The sequence below is a fragment of the Manis javanica genome, chromosome 3, assembly GCF_040802235.1.
Source record: "Manis javanica isolate MJ-LG chromosome 3, MJ_LKY, whole genome shotgun sequence".
Taxonomy (NCBI): Eukaryota; Metazoa; Chordata; class Mammalia; order Pholidota; family Manidae; genus Manis; species Manis javanica.
Window position 1 is genome coordinate 188,957,136 of NC_133158.1, and position 21,686 is coordinate 188,978,821.

General features: G+C 34.5%; 1 protein-coding gene across 12 annotated transcripts in view; it reads right to left on the minus strand.

The window, feature by feature from the left end:
- Positions 1-21,686, minus strand: part of RAPGEF2 (Rap guanine nucleotide exchange factor 2) — a 251,112-nt gene that overhangs the window by 77,002 nt on the left and 152,424 nt on the right. For 2 of the 12 annotated variants that reach the window (XM_017652438.3, XM_036992938.2), the window contains exon 1: positions 11,225-12,081. The exons of 7 other annotated variants lie outside the window; for them this stretch is intronic. In XM_017652438.3, coding sequence (XP_017507927.1) covers positions 11,225-11,284 — 60 coding nt within the window. In that variant the 5' untranslated portion in view covers positions 11,285-12,081. Of the gene's footprint in view, positions 1-11,224; positions 12,083-12,119; positions 14,834-21,686 lie in introns of those variants that run through there. 3 more of the 12 variants (XM_017652437.3, XM_017652440.3, XM_017652436.3) reach the window with 3 other exon arrangements.

Here is a 21,686-nt window from a genome sequence, read left to right on the forward strand (position 1 = left end):
TCAAATCATATTTTTAAGTCTCTTTTACAGAAATCTGGATAAAACCCACAAGAAAACATTCAAGATATAGTGTTACATTATTAATGTCCTCATCTTAAAAGGCAAATAAAAACACTTAATTTCAAAAGAAAAAAAAAATGAACTTCTCAGATGAAACAGAACAGTAATGTAAACAATACGCTGTAAGTTTTTTAATCCTTATGTATGGTTCATTTTTTTCTTATGTTATATAAATATATATATTTTTAATTTTGCTATCATTAATGTACAATTACATGAACAACATTATGGTTACTAGACTCACCCTATTATCAAATTGCCACCACATACCCATTACAGTAACTATCCATCAGCATAGTAAGATGATATAGAATCACTACTGGTCTTCTCTGTGTTATACTGCCTTCCCTCCTGTCCCCCTCCCCTACATTATACATGTTAATTGTGATGCCCCTTTTTCCCCTTCCCACCCATCCTCCCCAGTCCCTTTCCCTTTGGTAACTGTTAGTCCTTTCTTGGGTTCTGTGAGTCTACTGCTGTTTTGTTGCTTCAGTTTTTGCTATGTTCTAATACTCCACAGATGAGTGAAATCATCTGATACTTGTCTTTCTCTGCCTGTCTTATTTCACTGGGCATAATACCCTCTAGATCCATCCATGTTGTTGCAAATAGTAGCATTTGTTTTCTTCTTATGGCTGATTAATATTCCATTGTGTATATGTATCATATCTTCTTTACCCATTCATCTACTGATGGACACTTAGGTTGCTTCCATTTCTTGGCTATTGTAAATAGTGCTGCGATATACATAGGAGTACGTATGTCTTTTTCAAACTGGGCAGCTGCATTCTTAGGGTAAATTCCTAGGAGTGGAATTCCTAGGTCAAATGGTATTTCTATTTTGAGTTTTTTGAGGAACCTCCATACTGCTTTCCACAATGGCTGAACTACTTTACATTCCTACCAGCAGTGTAGGAGGGTTCCCCTTTCTCCACATCCTCACCAACATTTGTTGTTGTTTGTGTTTTGGATGGTGGCCATCCTAACTGGTGTGAGGTGATATCTCATTGTGGTTTTAATTTGCATTTCTCTGATGATTAGGGATGTGGAGCATCTTTTCATGTGTCTGTTGGACATCTGAATTTCTTCTTTGGAGAACTGTCTGTTCAGCTACTCTGCCCATTTTTTAGTAGTATTGTTCGCTTTTTGTTTGTTGTGGTGCATGAGCTCTTTATATAATTTGTATGTCAACCCCTTATCGGATATGTCATTTATGAATATATTCTCCCATACTGCAGGATGTCTTTTTGTTCTACTGATGGTGTCCTTTGCTGTACAGAAGCTTTTTAGTTTGATATAGTCCCATTTGTTCATTTTTGCTTTTGTTTCCCTTGCTCGAGGAGATGCATTCAGGAAGAAGTTGCTCATGCTTATATTCAGGAGATTTTTGCCGATGTTGTGTTCTAAGAGTTTCATGGTTTCATGACTTACATTCAGGTCATCCATTTTGAGTTTAGTTTTGTGTATGGGGTTTGACAATAATCCAGTTTCATTCTCTTACATGTAGCTGGTCCAGTTTTCCCAACACCGGCTGTTGAAGAGGCTGTCATTTCCCCATTGTATATCCATGGCTCCTTTATCGTATATTAATTGACCATATATGGTTGGTTTTATATCTGGGCTCTCTAGTCTGTTCCATTGGTCTATGGGTATGTTGTTGTGCCAGTACCAAATTGTCTTGATTACTGTGGCTTTGTAGTAGAGTTTGAAGTCAGGGAGCATAAACCCCCAACTTTATTCTTCTTTCTCAGGATTGTTTTGGCTATTCGGGATCTTTTGTGGTTCCATATGAATTTTAGAACTATTTGCTCCAGTTCATTGAAGAATGCTATTGTATTTTGATAGGAATTGCATTGCATCTGTAGATTGCTTTAGGCAGGATGGCCATTTTGACAATATTAATTCTTCCTATCCATTAGCACAGGATGTGTTTCCATTTATTGGTATCTTCTTTAATTTCTCTAATTAGGGTCTTACAGTTTTCAGAGTATAGGTCTTTCACTCCCTTGGTTAGGTTTATTCCTAGGTATTTCATTCTTTTTTATGCAACTATGAATGGAATTGTTTTCCTGATTTCTCTTTCTGCTAGTGCATTGTTAGTGTATAGGAATGTAACAGATTTCTGCGTATTAATTTTGTATCCTGCAACTTTGCTGAATTCAGATATTATTAGTTTGGGAGTGGATTCTGTAGGGATTTTTATTTACAATATCATGTCATCTACGAACAGGGACAGTTTAACTTCTTACTTGCCAATCTGGATGCCTTTTATTTCTTTGTGTTGTCTGATTGCTGTGGCTAGGACCTCCAGAACTATGTTGAATAGAAGTGGGGAAAGTGGGCATCCTTGTCTTATTTCTGAACTTAAAGGCAAAGCTTTCAGCTTCTTGCTGTTAAGTATAATGTTGGCTGTTGGTTTGTCATATATGGCCTTTATTATGTTGAGGTACTTGCCCTCTATACCCATTTTGTTGAGAGTTTTTATCATGAATGGATGTTGAATTTTGTTGAATGCTTTTTCAGCATCTATGGAGAAAATCATGTGGTTTTTGTCCTTCTTTTTGTTGATGCAGTGGATGATGTTGATGGATTTTTGAATGTTGTACCATCCTTGCATCCCTGGGATGAACCCCACTTGATCATGATGGATGATCTTTTTGATGTATTTCTGAATTCAGTTTGCTAATATTTCATTGAGTATTTTTGCATCTATGTTCATCAGGGATATTGGTCAGTAGTTTTCTTTTTTTGTGGTGTCTTTGCCTGGTTTTGGTATTAGAGTGATGCTGGCCCATAGAATGATTTCTCTCTTCTTCTACTTTTTGGAAAACTTTAAGGAAAATGGGTATTAGGTCTTCACTAAATGTTTCATAAAATTCAGCAGTGAAACCATCTGGTCCAGGTGTTTTGTTCTTACGTAGTATTTTGATTACCAATTCAATTTCCTTGCTTGTAAGTGGTCTGTTCAGATTTTCTGTTTCTTCCTGGGTCAGCCTGGGAAGGTTGTATTTTTCTAGAAAGTTGTCCATTTCTTCTAGGTTATCCAGTTTGTTGGCATATAATTTTTCATAGTAGTCTCTCATAATTCTTTGTATTTCTGTGGTGTCTGTAGTGATTTTTCCTTTCTCATTTCTGATTCTGTTTATGTGAGTAGACTCTTTTTTTCTTGATAAGTCTGGCTAAGGGTTTATTTATTTTGTTTATTTTCTTGAAGAAACATCTCTCTTTCCTTGATTCTTTATATTGTTTTATTCTTATTGATTTTATTTATTTCTCCTCTAATCTGTATTATGTCTGTCCTTCTACTGACTTTGGGCCTCATTTGTTCTTCCTTTTCTAGTTTCAGTAATTCTGAGTTTTGACTGTTCATGTGGGATTGTTCTTCTTTTTTCTGAGGTAGGCCTGTATTGTTGGTTCATTTTTTACAATAATTTGACAATGCTGCTGTGCTAGCCAGTGTATATCCTTCTGTGAAAACCTATTTCTTTTCATCTAAATGCTTTTATTATCAATGTAGATTTACTACTTATCTGACTAGCCACAAATTCAGTAAGTACTCAATTTAGATACTTTATTCAGCTATCACTGAAGACACTTTTATTAATGAGAACTACAATCTATATTTTCTTGTATTTAAAGTTGGAGCTTAAGTAGTCGTGCTATGAGAAAAAACTGGGATGTATATAAGTTATCTATTTCCTTTTCTACAGCAAAATAAATTTTTCATTTAGTATCACTCTTGTCAACTTTTGTGATGCCTGTTCAACAGACATGCTTTAAATCTTGTTTACATCAGGTTTTTAATTTTTTTGGGGGGCAGAGAGCGATTAAGAAAACAGGATAATGAAGGGTAAATAAATCTGGGAATATATCGAACTAAAAGGAAGGCAAGATCGCAGTGCTAAAACACATGATACACAGTGGAAAGTGAAGAAGAAAGGAATGTTGTTACAGTTGATTATCTTTTCTTTAGCTAAGCTATTTGGAAGTTCACTTCTTTTCCTTCTGACAGTTTTAATACTGACTTTCTACATCTTAAAATTTTGCATAAACCAAAAAAAGCACAATGGCATCAATATGGTAGGTCTTATTAAAATCACACTGCATTCTTTCTCTCTCATATTTGGGATGGAATTTTAATACTAACTGTAAAGGCTCCTAATAACTTTTCCCTTAAAAATTTCAGTTATATATAGTACATATACTGTGTTACATATTAACATATAATATATGGCAAACTTTATAAGGAAGAGAAAGCAGCTTATGACAAACTTCAAAAGAGTTACAATATGTCTTCTCAATCAGCTGTCTTTAAATATATCTTCTACATCTTTTTGGGCAGCGGTAGTGGGGGGAGTCTAGAACAAACAGCATTACCAGATTTTATACTAGGGTATAAATTAACATTTCTGTAACAAGAGAATACATATGAAAGTGTTACCAATGGTTTTACTTGGTAATTAAACCAAGTCAATATCATAAACCAATAATGTATTTCTCTATAATTCACTTAGGAAAAATATGTACCTTAGTAACTTAGTTTGGAAATTTTTTTTCAGACTATCACTTTATCAGTCAACAAATATAAGGTTAATTCATGCCTAAGATGTCTCTGAGCACAGCCTTTATAATGAACATGCAGTGTAAATTATAAGAAAATCTGGTGTACTGATATAGAATGAAGAGATTTAAAGCATGTGGGGATTATTTATATAGTGACAAAACACAAAAGAAACATAGACTAATCTATCAGTTGACCAATAAGTTAGGCAGATACCACACATATAGACTGTGCAATTAAGTAAGATGCATCATTAGATCATAGACAGATACACACACATGAGAGTGAGAGTAAACACAACATAACTCACATACGAGGCCTATGCTAGAGATTCAGTTAATAAGAAGAAATGGTCAAGATTGACAGCTGACTATATGTTAAGAGTGTTTCTATACTAACAGGAAAGACAGGGGTAATAACCCAAAGCTTAAGAGGACTACCTGTGTGATGCACTATGCAGAGGGACATGTAAGTGTGTTCTATCACTTCTTTATGTGCTTCAGAGTGGAATGTGTATTTATGTTCTCTTTTGTACAAGTATCTTATCTATATTCCAAAAACTAGGCACTACTCTAACCCATTCTGTGTAACACTGCAGACAATACTAATAACATTGGCATTATAATAATGTAAGTCGAAATAATCACAAGTATGTGTCAGGTCTTCAAAAATAAAGACCACTTCTTAATGATGAAGACCAATCAATCAGGAGGTTAGAGAGAGCAAAGATCTCAGAACAAGGAAATTAACAGAGACCCTGAGGATGCATTTACAAACTTTCATTTAAATTACATATATATGCACATAATATACCTGCATGTGTACATCCAGATACTCATTTTCTTCTGTTTTAAAAATTTTTTAAAGCTCATAACCAAATAATAATCCCAACAGAATACATAGATAATGATAAAATGGTTATTTGATCTCAGTAGAAAAAGTTCTCATTAGTTTATAAAAGACTGGTTAAAAAATGACAGTGGAAATGTTATTCTTTCTTTTACTAAGCATAAAAAGTAAGGATTAAGTAGTACTTCATTAAAGATTTAAATTAAAAATCATTTTTATATGATTATTGTTAAGCACAGGAAAATGAAAACTGAACCATCACTGTGAAATGATTCTTAAACAGATCACCTGAGTAAAACATTTAAGAGAATCATCAGGATTAAAATCAAGGAAATAGACTAAAGAAATTTCAGAGTATATTTCAAGAATTATATCTACATGACCAAATTTACAAGTGAATTGTTTTGGTACAAACTAAAAATCAGTGTTTTAAACATAAAAAACACATTTTAATTGAGAAAGAAAAACTATGAATAGTGGTCTTCGTTTGGTTAAATAGTTAAAGATGAAAGAATTGAGCTATGTTACATTTTGAGCACTCTTTTTTAAAGCTGATCATTCCCTTTTTCTCTAGTCTTTATTGATTTTATTTTTATGTAGTCTATTTGTAAATGTATTATTACTTAACAATATTTAAAAGCAAAGATGTAAAGTATACTTTTTGATTAGAAATAGGGATTTTTTCTTTACTATGCCCTATAATGAGATAGAGCTTTTCTTAATCGTATACATATATGAAGTATCCAAAGCACTGGCAAGTTTCTAAAATACAATTCTTCATTTCTAACAGAGGAAAAGATCTATTATTTGTTGCCAGGGTTTCTTGGCCCAAATTCAAGACCAAATGACCTTGTCCTTGAAAAAAACAATAGGATATTGCTTCCTCTCAGGCCTCTCTGCTAGCTAGCACAGTGGAAAACCTCCCCAAGAGGTAAGTTTATTTCATCTCAGGAAATCTACCTGTCATAATAGACAAAATAAAGATCGGATAAAGAAAATGTGGTTTTAACCCAAAAGAGGCATAACCTAACATCTAAAAGTAACCTTGTTGCTATTTTCTACAATGCAAAGGAAAATGCATCAATCAAATTATATTGAAGAGACATTCTAGCTAATATTTACAGACAAGGTCTAATTCTCATGTTAGGATAAAAGTAATTTTTTTTAAAATTAAGTTTTCTTATTCTGCTCTGATTAAAGATACAAAGAGGGGTTGGATAGGAGGTAGAGAGGAATAGAAGGTTATAGTCCTTTGCTGGATCTTTAAATCACAGCAATAAATCATCAAGTATCCTAACATCTCCCTCTCCATCACCTGTGTTGACCTACTCTCCCTAAACATGATCCATTCCAGTTGGTGATGATCTCATTGTTTTTCCTCATAACCTCCTGATTCCTCATATCCTTCTCCATAGTCCACCCTTGGAGCCCCATGTGTTATTCTTCCATCCTAAAACACCTTCCCTATATGGTACTTGTAACAGCTGGCAAACAGTTTTGAATTTCAACCATATCCTTAATATATGGTAAGAAGAAGGGGTAGAAGTCACTCAAGATACAATCTCTCATCTAACTGTGAAGACCAAACCAATTTACAAGAACCAATTAGAAGAATTAGTAAAATTAAGCATTACATATTAAGTGCACTAGATCATTATTCAAAGAGCAGAGATGGACACAAAAAGACAAGGCACAGGTGAAAGGCAAGCAGAGTGCTGCACGCTGAAAAATGGGAAAAGAAATGGGCCCAAAAGGTTTGAATCAGACCATTTTGTCCTCAACAACAATAAAAAAAACATAGCTGGGGGACAAATATGTTCACTTATATAAGGGAGAGAATGTAGATTTTAAAAGGTCTTGTGACCAAAAGGAATTGAGACATATGGTTAAGTTCTATTATATTATTCTTGATTAGATGTTTAAGAAATGATGAAATTGGGATTTATGGCCACAAATGAGCCATGATCAATGTGTACTTCAGAGAGGTGATCACGAACTAAAGTTCAGCTCCATAATAGACGCAGATTTCACTAAAGCAGAACACGTAAAATGAAGCAGAAAAACTCAGTGCTTCCAACAGAGTGCATGGCCAGGGCAGCCTATCAGAAATTACAAAGGCAACAAAGGAAGTTGAGGAATCAAGCTTATGTTTAAAGAGTTAAGCAGCAAAAAATGAGAAGCTTCATGATATGAACAAATACAGAAAAGCAGGAGGACGAAGGAATTGGGCTAAATGGAACCTACTCATGATCATTCCAACTCAGGTCTCAAGATAATATCAAAAAGGATAGATTCATTACTCATAACATCAATAAATAACTTTATAAAACTACTTCCATAGAAGTTTTATAGATGCACACATATTTTTCAAGTTGTGTATTCCACTAATTAATGCCAACTCTCATAATTACACAATCTACACACCTAATTAAGATTAAATTTGGCCATATAAGATACAGTATAGGTTTGTGGTTAAAGCAGGGCTATGAAAGTAGACAAAACTGGCTGGTGATGGTTCCACAACTTACCAGTCCGTGGAAAAATTATTTCTTAATTTTATTTAGCCTCAGTTTCATCATCTTTGAAAAGGTGATAATATACCTTTTGTAAGAGGATTGTTTTAATAAGTCAGATAATGTGTAAGATAGTGTCTGTTATACAGTTAAGTACTCAATAAATGGTAGCGATTGCTATTTAGTCCCTCCATTTAAGTAAGGCATTTTCTTATGTACCACTTTTTAAAATTATTTAATCATGACTGAGGTTTCATTTTTATAGTTAGCATAGCACACATTTCTATAGTTAACATATATCAATAGTTTATAAAAATGTATAACCAGCAAATAGATCATCAGTTTGAATGAAGATGATTTAAGTGATCCATTTAAAAAGTTCAGTTTCAAAGTTCTCCTATGATGCAGAATTCTCAAAAACATGGTTAGTTAAGGAAAACTATTCCCATTAAATAATCTAAGGTGGGTAAAAAAAAAAAGAGCACTTGGTAAAAAGAGTAATAACATCTTTAATATTATCCCAAGGTGTTCCCCAACTTACTGGGACTATAAAACTTTTTCAAGTAACATCGACTAACACTCTGCACAACTAGTGTTCCATAGCAATCTTTTGGAAAATGCAGTTTTATATTTTTTAAATATTAATAATCTTTTATTTTCAAAATTCACAAAATCACAAGCTTCCTCTGAAGACTAACTAAAAGCATTAGATAACTAAGAATACAGCTCAGGGCTGGGTGCATTTTGGGTCAATTCCTGGGTGACACACAGGAATTCATCTCAGTGTGATGAACTGACCAACAGAATAAGGAGAGGGAGGAGAGATAATAAATTAAGAAAATATGTAAAACTTACTAGCTTAAAGGGTTAATTGAGACAATTAAACCAAAATTCAATTAAAGGAGAAATTCTCCACCATTTATTGTACACCTATTTATGTGCCAGTAACTGAGATATGTATGCACTGAGCTATACAGAAAATGAAGAATGAATATGCATAAGATCTGAAAAATTCTGATAAAGTAGAATAACTGAATTTACTACTTATGCCTAACCACTGCTTAAAAAGAGCTCCCAATGTAATGTTTTTTGCTTTTTAGTATCTTACTCCCTTTTGTAGTCAAAGAAGCAAAGCCACTTAAAAAGCCACAAACTTTTTGAAGAAGCAAAAACGAAGTATCCATGAACATACTGCATTTTACTTATTTAAAAATAGATCTAACATTATTCTCATAAAGCACTGTAGGTCAAAAGAGGCACATTCTCATGCATTTTTGATCAGCAACTGTTTAGTCAGTCACCTATTATGTGACAACGAGAGTAATGATTCTGTTCAACTCCTTGCAGATAATTAAAATATTAAAGGTATGCTCATTAAACAGCAAAGTCTAGATGACCAGAGGACACATCAACAAGTATGTAGCAAGATCCTGACATCATAAGCTGCCAACTCCACCACAGATGTTGCTCTGTGCAGCCAGTTCTATTATTTCAATTTGGAAGAAAAGTATCATAGAAATATCACATTTTCTAGAAATTGCTTAATTTAAAGTCATTTTATGGCTAGTGTTACTTTTCTGTCATCTCATTACCCTAAATTTCAGTAAAATAGAAAGCACTTGTCAGGAAATAAATATGCGTATGGAATAGGATACTAGGCACTCTAGTTCATGCACTATTTGGTATTATCTGTCCCAACTGCTTTTGTTTTCACAAATTGGTCATACTTTTTTTTTCCCTTCCTGACCAGTAAACAATTTCAACAATTTTCCTTGTTTATTAAAATTTTATTACTATTAATTTAAATACTACCCTCCTTCCATTTTGAGAGAGGATTTATGAAAAAGGGAGACAAGGAACCTGTGGTTTAAACTTAGCTGCTAAGGTTCCTCAAGTATGGTTTAAGTAATACTCTCACTTTCACCTAGAAAAATCATGACTACAGAAGAGCTTAATATCAAAGGCCCTGTTAATAAAATCAAACTTCTGTATAACAACCTTTCCTATTAGTGAATTTAAGTATAAGGCTGGTCTTTTTTTGGATCTGATCTGAAGAGATTTAATTAGGAAGGTACCACAAGGATCTCATTATGAGGGGGCTGGGCTCTAAGCACAGCACAACATGCTTCCAACACAGCTACTGCCTGAAGAACTCCCTATGGTGCTGGAGAAGTGAGAAAGTGCCTGAAGAGACACCTCATCTAAGCAAACCTCTTTGATTTAGTTAATAATTTTGTTCATAATAATGAACAAAAGCAATTTATACCCATAAACCTAACTACCATCTCAATATTCTAACTAATGGCCTCCTCTCTATAAATTTTCAAAGCCTCAGTGACTTATCTCCATTTTCAAAGTTTCACATCTCATCCTTCCTAGAATACATAACAGATAATTCTTATGCTCTAATATAATTCCTGCTAAATGCTAGGATGTAAATAGGAATTTCAAAAATACTTAGACTACTAAATAAACTACCTAAATTTATGCATTTTTATTTTGAGGATTTAATAAATATGTATTTATAGAAAACATATGAATTAGTGTGATGGCAGAAAACTACCAAATGTTATAAAAGCACCATGAGAATCACATTCCTGAAATAGGAGGCTCAGACTTGGTATTAGCCATAGAAAAGTGTTTCTCACAATCAGCAGTAGCTGCCTGTGGGATTTTAGCATGGCAAATGCATAGCTGACTCATGGGATCAATTACGAAAAAGCAATACTTGTGGCATTAAAAAATACTTTCCATGCTTTCACCACCTAGTAATACATGATAAGAAGTCAGATGAGTCCCACTGATCAAATGTTCCATTACAAAACCAATAGCCAAAGCTCTCCCTCCCTCACCCAAATGTACATGTGAATTCCTTACTACAGACACCCATTCCCAATAACCCCCTTGATGATCTTTCATTAAATTCAACTATACAAGCATTTTTTAAAAAGACACTATTATAGTATTAAGTTAAAGCTGAATTGCAAAGCTTTCATTTCTGATTATAAAAATCAGCTATCCAATATTTTGCTCTCAATTAATTGGTCTTGTTTAAAATTTTTTTAAATTACAACAAAACTGGAAGAACCAGCCAGTTGTATCGTACCCTCCCTCCTCCAAGCAGACTATTATACGCTATAAAAAAAACAGTTTTCCCTGAAGAGAAGCAGCAATAATTCCCATTTTAAAGCAGTTCTCTAGGATGTGCTGCCGAAGCACAAGCAGCATTTGCGATACTTACTGAGTGTTTCTCCTGCTGGCCCATAACTCCATGGTGAGCTGGGATTGCTAGTGGCTTCATAATGAAGAAACATATGCTGAACTGAATTTACACATCATGTACCAATCTCTCATGGATGGCAAGTCACCCTCTACAGCATTAAATTAAAAGAAAATAGAAAAAGAACAGGAAAAAAAGAGGGAGGAACCCAAGCTGCAGCTTAGAGAGTCACTACTAGTGAGCTTAAAAAACCCCTCTCACACTTGTAGACCAGAAAAGAAATCTGAACAACGGTGTTCATCTCCATTTTTATAACATTGCAACTCTAACCATCTTAGGCTATGACAAGACTGAGGAAGCCTTATACAGCTCTCAGTCTTCCAAGAGAACAAGATCATTTCTAACATTGAAGAACAAGAAGCAAAAGAAAAGGAAGAAAAAAAAAGCTAAAATGGCTGACTGCACACAGTCTCTCTTCAAAAAGGCTTAATACAGAATTATATTAGGGTGGTATAAGAACCAGTCTCTAGCAGTCAGCCAAGCATTGTTAACACTCTTGTTTCATTTGCAATCACGCATACGGACCCCTCCAACCAAGAAAAAAAGATAAAAGAAAAAGGAAGAAAAAACCAGGGCAGAGCGTGTGAATCAGGACCTCCTCCCTAACTGCTAATGATGCTGACAGAGTGGTGACCAGTGATCTCTGTCCCACTCCACTAACCAACTTTGCACAATTAATCTTAGCAGCATGACACTGATGGACATTTAATTTCATGATGTCTGTCTCTCACACTCAACACAAGCATGACTGCTAGCAAGAGAGTCACTAACAGAAGCACAGCACATGCACACACACAATCTCGAGAATCAGGAGTCTGAATGCAATACACCGATATAATTACATTATTGTGCTTACTTTGGAGGACCATGGCTGCAGGCAGTTGGCATAGCAACGCACAAGGAAAGCCATTTCCTGGGTAGAGAGAAAGCTTCCTTTTCTAAATAAAAAATTCCTCTTAGGAAACAAACGGCATTGCTGCTTCCTGCAGAAAGCAAGACACTGTAGTCTGTCTCTTAACCTGCAAGGCTCACACTCAATGCAGTTCTAGTGATGTAAGTGGATTTCTCTCTCACCCTCCCTCTCCCTATATACACTGAAATATTCAGCTCAAATGGTACACACATTCCTTAAGACTCGCCCCCTCCTCTACTTAACCATTTCACTCATTAAGACAGCAATGGACAATTCAGATAAAGTAACAAGCTCTTGCCTGTGTTATAGCAGCAGCTGTAGGTTAAGTAAGTCTCAGAGGGATGGGATCCATTGATTGCTGACTCCAAATAATATCACTGAAGACAGGGTGGGAAAATGGAGCAAGGACTTACTTGAGCAGCTTTGAACTAAAATATGATTTTTCACCAAGGTGAAGATAAAAGAATGGATGTGACCTCTTCCCCATCGTCAAGTATCACTGTGCTATAGGAAACAAGTATCTATCAAAAATTTACAAAATGTACTTTTAACAAGCTTTGTATAAATTTAGAAGATGTGATTTTTCACAAATATACACACAGCGCCTTGCAAATAACAGCAAAATAAACCCACACAGATTTTTTTTAAAAAATCAAACTTCTTTTAGAGGTAGAGAGTTGAAATTTAATTTCTTCTACCATAAACTCCTAGTTTCACCTAGGTTAATAGGTTATTTGAAAGATGGCATTATAGTTAACAAAAATAAGGACATATTAACTCTGAAGCACTGGTCAGTTTCTCACATCAAATCTATCTATAATTGGTTTATGTAATAGAAAATGAACATAGAAAATTCAGCAACATTAATAACTGTCTTTGGAATCATCAGTGCTTGCTAACTTGTGTTTCTTGTCTACCTACCCAACACTACACTCATACTATCCTCTCTCCTTTTTTCCTTTCATATCTAAAGCTACCAATCATTCCTCCCCATCACTATTGGTATCCTACTCCCCACCTATCCCCAAGATACTCCTTTCACAGACTTCTAAATTTGCCCATTATACTCTCCCACATATACTAAACATCTTTCCCCAAAACAGAGATTTTCTACATTGGCTGTTAAAGATGTTCAGGTCTCTCCCATCTCAAAAATAAAACAAAAAACAGAAATCTTCCTGAGACCCTACATTCTCCCATGGCTACACTCTAACCTTTTCCCCCATTTTGCAACCAAATCTCTCAAGAATTACTTACTTTGGCCTCTCCCATTTCCTCATCCCACATAGCTCACAAGTGAAGGACCATTATGGTCCTGCTGTACAGTTCATACATCTTCAAGTTATCCCTAACACCTTTTTTGGTGTCCAATCCATCACAATATCCCATTTATTAAATTCTCTACCTTTTCTCAAATGTAGATTTTTATCTTTACTATCACCCCACTCCAATCACTAGTTTTTGCCTTGAAAACTGCAAATGTCTCTCTGTTGACTGCCTGCCTTTATTTTTAATCCCATCCACCCAGCCCATTTTACATACTACCTCCTGAGATCTTTTAAAAAAACTAAAATCTGGTCATTTCAACCAAATTCAATACCCCCTTTTCAAATTAAAACATATCAAAGGCTTTCCACTGCTTCCAACATACAGGCTAAAACCCTTGTTATAGTGTGCAAGATTTATTTGTTTTCAAGACTTACACCATGATCATCCCTCTCCAGGCCACCTAGGCTGCTCCTACTTCCTTGAATAGGTAAGGTGACCTTCTCACATGTTATTTCCTCTGCCTTGAACTCTCCTTCACCTTCTGTTTCCAGACAAACTCCCACTCTACCCCTAAAAACATAGTGGTGAAACACCCTCAAAGTTATCATATTGTATATCACCTCCCTGTATGCTTATGACAATTGTAGTATTATATTTAATCATGTAAGCAGTCCACTTCCCCACTACATTCTAATTTCTATGATGGGTGGAACCTTGTTTGCTTGTGTGTCACTGTGCTTGCAGCATCCAGCATGATACATATCCTAGGTGCTCACATTTTCTGAATGAATGAAATCTCCAGTGATTGGGAATGGACATTAGCAAGACCATATTGGATCTTGTAAATTAGTTCCTATCATAATCCCAAATACTTTGTATAATAGACAAATGAATGATTTAAAAGTAAATGGTGCTGATTCTTAACAAACAAAGGCAATATAAGAAAGCAAAGAGTCTGCTCAGCAAATGGTCCTACAGCAATTGGACATTCACATGAAAAACACATCAACCTAGATACAGTCCTCATACCTTCATAAAAATCAACTCAAAATGGATCACAGACCTAAGTGTAAAATGCAAAACTATAAAAGTCCTACAAGAAAACAAGAGAAAACCTAGGTGACTGTGGGTATAGTGATGCCTTTTTAGATTCAAAACCAAAGACATGTGAGGTAGGAGCCAAGATGGCGGCGTGAGGAGGACAGCAGAAATCTCCTCCCAAAAACATATGTATTATTGAAAATACAATAAATACAACTATTCCTAAATTTCTTCATGAACATATCTCCCCAGGCAAGGGAAACAAAAGCAAAAATGAACAAGTGGAACTATATCAAGCTGAAAAGCTTCTGTACAGCAAAGGACACCATCAATAGAACAAAAAATATCCTACAGTATGGGAGAATGTATTCATAAATGACATACCCATTAAAGGATTGACATCCAAAATATACAAAGAGCTCATGCACCTCAACAAACAAAAAGTGAACAATCCAATTAAAAAATGGGCAGAGGAGCTGAACAGACACTTCTCCAAAGAAGAAATTCAGATGGCCAACAGACACATGAAAAGATGCTCCACATCCCTAATCATCAGAGAAATGCAAATTAAAACCACAATGAGATATCACCTCACACCAGTTAGGATGGTCACCATCCAAAACACAAACAACAACAAATGTTGGCGAGGATGTGGAGAAAGGGGAACCCTCCTACACTGCTGGTAGGAATGTAAAGTAGTTCAACCATTGTGGAAAGCAGTATGGAGGTGCCTCAAAAAACTCAAAATAGAAATACCATTTGACCCAGGAATTCCACTTCTAGGAATTCCACTTCTAAGAATGCAGCAGCCCAGTTTGAAAAAGACATATGCACTCCTATGTTTGTCGCAGCACTATTTACAATAGCCAAGAAATGGAAGCAACCTAAGTGTCCATAAGTAGACAAATGGATAAAAAAGATATGGGACATATACACAATGGAATATTATTCAGCCATAAGAAGAAAACAAATCCTACCATTTGCAACAACATGGATGGATCTAGAGGGTATTATGCTCAGTGAAATAAGACAGGCAGAGAAAGACAAGTATCAAATGATTTCAGTCTTTCAGTCATCTGTGGAGTATAAGAACAAAGCAAGAACTGAAGGAACCAAACAGCAGCAGACTCACAGAACCCAAGAATGGACTAACAGTTACCAAGGGGAAAGGGACTGGGGAGGGTTGTTGGGATAGGAGGGATAAGGGGGAAATGGGGCATTACGATTAGTAGACATAATGTAGTGGGGGGAGGGCATGGGAAAGGCAGTATATACAGAGAAGACAAGTAATGATTCTATAGCATCTTACTATGCTGATGGACAGTGACTGTAATGGGGTATGTGGGGGGGACTTGATAATGGGGGAAGTCTAGTAACCATAATGATGTTCAAGTAATTGTACATTAATGATATCAAAATTAAAAATTTTTTAAAAATGGCCCAAAGACCTTAAAAGACACCTCACCAATGAAAATATACAAATGGCAAATAAGAATTTGAAAAGACTCTCCATATCATATGTCATCAGGGAAATGCAAATTAAAATTAGCAATGACATATCACTACACACCTATTAGAAGAGCCAAAATCCAAAATAATGAGAACACCAAATGCTGGGAAGGATATGAAGCAACAGGAGCTCTCATTCATCACTGGTGGGAATGCAAAATGGTACAGCCACTTTGGAAGACAGTGTGGTGATTTCTTACAAAACTGAACATATTAGTATGACCAGAAATCATATTCCTTGGTATTTTCCCAAAGGAGTTAAAAACATATGTCCCACAAAAATTTGCACATGAATGTTTGTAGCAGCTTTATTCATAATTGCCAAAATTTGAAAGCAACCAGGTTGTCTTCCATTGGGTAAATGGATAAATAAAACTGTGGTGGTATGTCAACACAACAGAATATTATTCAGCACTAAAAATAAATGAGCTACCAAGATATGAAAAGACATGGAGGAAACTTAAACGCATGTGACTGAGAGAAGCCAATCTGAAAAGACTACATACTGTTTAATTAAACTATATGACAGTCTGCAAAAGGTAAAACTACAGAGACAATAAAAAGACCGGTGGTTGCCAGCACAACTGGAAAATATTCTGTATGATATAATGATGGATATATGTCATTATACATTTGTCCAAACCCACAGAATGTACAACACAAAAGTGTGAACCCTAATGTACTATGGACTTTGGGTGATAATGATGTGTCAATGTAGGTTCATCCTTGGTTATTAAAAAAAAGAAGCACAATTCTGGTGAGTGATGCTGATAACGGGGAGGCTACACATATGTCACAGCAGAGAGTAGGTGGAAAATCCCTGTACCTTTCTCTCAACTTTGTTGTAAACCCAAAAATATTCTAAAAAAATTAAGACTTTAAAAAAAAGTAAATGCTGCCAAAAGGTAGAAGCTACCCAAGCCAAGTGTCCATCTATGAATGAATATATAAACAAAATACAGTGTGTGTGTGTGTGTGTGTGTGTGTGTGTGTGTGTATAATGGGATATTATATATATATATATATATATATATATATATATATATATATATATATATAAAAAAAATGGGATATTATTCAGTCTTAAAAAGGAATGAAATTATGTAACAAGCTACATAGATAAATGAAAACATTATTCTAAGTGAAATAATCCAGTCACCACAAGACAAATACTGTATGATTCCACTCATATGAAGTACCTACAGAAATCAAATTTAGACAGCAAGGAGAACAGTGATTCCTGGAAGCTGGGGAGAGGAGGCAATAAGGAGTTACTGTTTAATAAGTATGGAGTTTCAGTTTGGGAAGATGAAAAATTCTGGGGATGGATGGTGGTGGTGGTTTTATAACAGTGTGAATATACTTAATGCCACTGAACTCTTCATTTAAAAAGTTAAAATGATAAATTTAAATGTTATGTATACTCTACCATGATAAAAATGAAAGTTAATGTCAACTCAAGAACTAAATAATCAAGTTCTGCAACTTTTATCCCACAAGTCCATGTAACAAAAACTCTTCTCCAAGTTTTAAAGTCAAATTACCCTCATGCTGATGTGTCTGACCTGGTATGTGAAGGTTTCCCATTGCTTGCCCCTCTCTAGAAGAAAATCTGTCACTTCTCTCAAGAAGAAAACTAACCTAATGGGGTTTAGAACACAGATGAAGTCAGAACATCGCACATCCTCAGGCACTGCTGCTTTTCTGTGCTGACACATGTTATAATTTCTCTCGCAACCAGACTCCATGCCTACCAAGTACATATTAAAACTCAGGATTGTAACCTGAAAGTTTAGTATCTATACTACCTTAGACACTGAACACAATTACGCCAGGTTATGATATGCCAAACAGTGCTTAAGAAATAGAATATAAACTGAAGATTTAAGAGAATCCCGTATTATAAATTTCACACAAACAAGAAAAAAAATCACATTTACCTTGAAGTGGCATTAATCTGGGTTATATTTACACCATTCCTTATCCATCTATATTTAGCAAGTAGCATTATATAGATCCAGCCAGAAAAAAGACAATACAACAACTTTCCACTCTGTGTCAAGAACATTTAAAGACTTCGAAATTATCAGTGGCAATGATCCAAAAGATAGAGATTACATTCAAAGTTCAGGAAACTACTTACTATAAAGCCTTTCCACGCTAAATTTAATAACACTATTTTCATTTATATTTTTCCCACTTAATGTATTCACTTTTTAATTATGAAATTGAGGAAAATGGTCTGTTCTCAGAATTATTAATCATACTTAGGATTAACATGTGTTTATTTATAATATTTATTTATAATATCAATAGTGCTTATCTATTTTCAATGTGCTTTACAAGCATTTAATTAAGCTTGTTCAAAACCCAAGGGAAGCACACAGTATTCAAAATAAAAACAAAATAATATATTCATCTTTCATAGAAAATTAAAACATATAGATTAGAGATGTAGTAGTTTGGGAGAATACAAAAGACAACTCCAGGTTTCAAATATCATTTTCTTCACTTATCCACTACATACTCCTTTTTACCCCCTTGCCCTGCCGCAGAGAAAAAACTATAGAGGTTGTAGAAGATCTGTGGGAGAGGGTGGAAAAACCTTCTCTTTGATATATGGAAACAAGAAAATTTACAAATTTGATTCCAAATGTTTTATTGTTCAACAAGGAAATTACACTTAAAAATGCCATTTTTTGTATGAATACACCAAACCAATTAAGCACTAAGCCAATACAAAATAGTTGTTGTACTAGGTACTGTCAGAAGTTTTACTTCTCTTTTCTTAAACTCAATACATTCCCCCATTAGTACTATGATTTCTTTCCCAAAGAAAAATTGATTTTCTGATGAATTATTTACACCATTATTTAATTCTACATCTCCTATAATCTATTCATCCTTGGTCCTCTACACACACCCTCCCAAAGCGATCACAGACAAAATCTGGGCTAGGATTTTAGTTTTTCTACTTTGAACAAATAAAATGGCAGTTCAGGTTTCTTACTAAAAATAACTTAATTATCAACTACCATGAGAGATACCAACACAATACCTGACACATTGTAATTACTGAATAAATATCTGAGTTGAACTGAAATAGAGGCTTTAGAAATACTGGAAACCTGTTACTTGAATTAGTACTTTGTATCAGAAAGATCTGAGAATCCAAAAAATATCATCCAGATAATTTCAAAGATTGTTTTCAATGAAATCTTTAGGCTATTTCTTTCTTAAATAAAAAAGTTTCTGACAACAAACTGTTTATGTTGCATCTGATCTATAATTGGAAAATTAATGTAGCAACCTATCCATAATAAATATGCTCAATATTTACAAAGAACATGTTAACGGAGGAAGATTAAAAGTAGACATGAGATGCAGACATGCAGAAAATAAAATAAGCCTGTCAGTGAGAGATTTCAATATACAGAATTGGGCTTTTTAAACAAAATTATTTGAGAAATGAACAGACTTTAATAGTTGATTTGACAAAGCTTACTGCACTTCCTAGAACCTATTTTAAGACCAGACTTCGTGTTGAAATGCTTAATGTCTCAGGTCAGTGTCCTTAACAAGCTGCTTGTTCTCCGTGTAAGGGCCTCCAAAGCAGGCTCCCTACTGTAGTGCTTCACAAAGCCACCTTCCAAGTGTGAACAGCAATTATTATTTTTATTACTAGTTTGGCATGCAACATATTCCGTATGACTAACGTGTACGCATGAAAACAATGAATTGTTAATTACCCACTCTATTTTTGTTTAACAAAAAGAGGAATATTGATCACAAAGTGGAATATAAATCAGCTGAATGTGGGAAACCATACAACATTTTACATAGCTGACTGTCAATGATAAATCATGCTTTATCTCTAGTACATAATGTACAGTAATTGCTCAAAAAATGAATGCATGAGTGACTCCATTTACACTTTTTTCAAAATTTACCTATAAAGTATTATTAGACCAGCTTTAAGATGAGGAAACAGACATAGGATAGCTGTGTAACCATAAAAGACATACAGTTTGTTTACTGACAAAATAAGGCATTTCAAATAACCTGACAGGTGAAAAGAGTAGGCTAAAAAAATCAGCAAATTTATATAGGGATAAATATAAAAACTACATGCATACTATCAAAATGTCCCTTGAGCAAGTTCATGATAGGGGAGATCAGACTGGAGGAACAATTCAAAGAGGGGATGGAGGTGGGAAGGGTTATCTGTAAAAGTGAGCTGGCCAAAAGCTCCAGATGAGCCAATGCACAATGCTTAAAATTTTATATAAGCTCGGGTTATGTTACCAGATGTGTAACATCCAGAGCAAGGAAGACAAAAGTTCTGCTATAATCTGTACTGGAGGGCACTGCAGGGCCTTATGTGAATTATAATGACCAATTCTAGACACTATGACTTAGGAGGAGATAATGAGTAACTGTAGTATTCAAAAAGCAGAAAATCTAGATGATAAGGTGTTTAGGAAAGCTACAAATTAGGAATGTTTAACCGAGAGAAAGGCTTAATGGAATAAGAACTCTCTCAACATCTGAAGCACAGTTATATGAAAAATGGATATGAATATTCATTTGTGTTGCTTTAGAAGATATATAGAACTTGAACTAAAATTAAAGTGAGGCAGATTTCAGCTGAAATTAAGGAAGCATTTCTTAATAATTAACCCTTTCCTACATTAAATGACAACAATTACGATTTACTAAACCTTTACTTTCTACCAGGCAGTAGGGTACAATTTTGACACACATTACGTAAGGACTGTCTTACAAATATCAATGCTAAGTATAACTAAAAACCTTAAGGCAGAAGCTAAATGTCAGTGACTATATAAAAAAATGCATTGTATTAAGTGGTTTGACAGGGAGATTCCTAAAATCCTTTCACATTCTTAAATTAACATGGCTATTACCAAACATTGGCTGGTAGCAAAATGGAAGTACAAGGCGGGCAATATAGAATGAGAAAAAGAGGGACCATATGAGGGGAAATGAATCTATCTTGGGATAAGATTTCCTGGTAGTAACTATCCTTTATTCTGAGATTCCTGTCTTCCTACTTTGGCAGTCAGCTGGGGAATATCAAAATGTCATAACTTAAAAAAAAATTACAGTGATAATTAGACTGTAGTTAGAGGTTTTCATTTTAACATCCTTACTTTGCAAACTGCCAAATGTAGCAAAAGGTAAGTGAAAGATGATTCCCTTAATTTTAGCAATAACTGTTATTAAAAATATACATAACTAGGTAATCAGTTTTATAGAAGGTTTTTTTTTAATCCCTTGGAATTACTTAATATACATTTTCAATATTCTTAAATATTACCAAAACACTTCCAGTATTTTCTGGTGCAAAAGCAAGCAATTTTATGACAGTTTTTTTTCTTCTCTAAAAACTATGACTACTTTTAAACAACTGTAAGTTGTTTTGCTTCATCAAAGTCATACTTACAAAAGATCTTTCAGTAAGATTTGGCTTTTGTTACATATAATATTCATGGACCTAACTTTTAAAATATACTAATTAATTACATAGTCATCCTTTGTTATGAAATTGTATTACTTACTAGTGAAAACCAATTTCTGTATTGGAATGAAATTAGAAAGGTTAGAGAAAGAAAAAATGCTGTGCTTTATGAATAAGAAACACATAGTTCAAAAAGGGAAACCACTTAATTG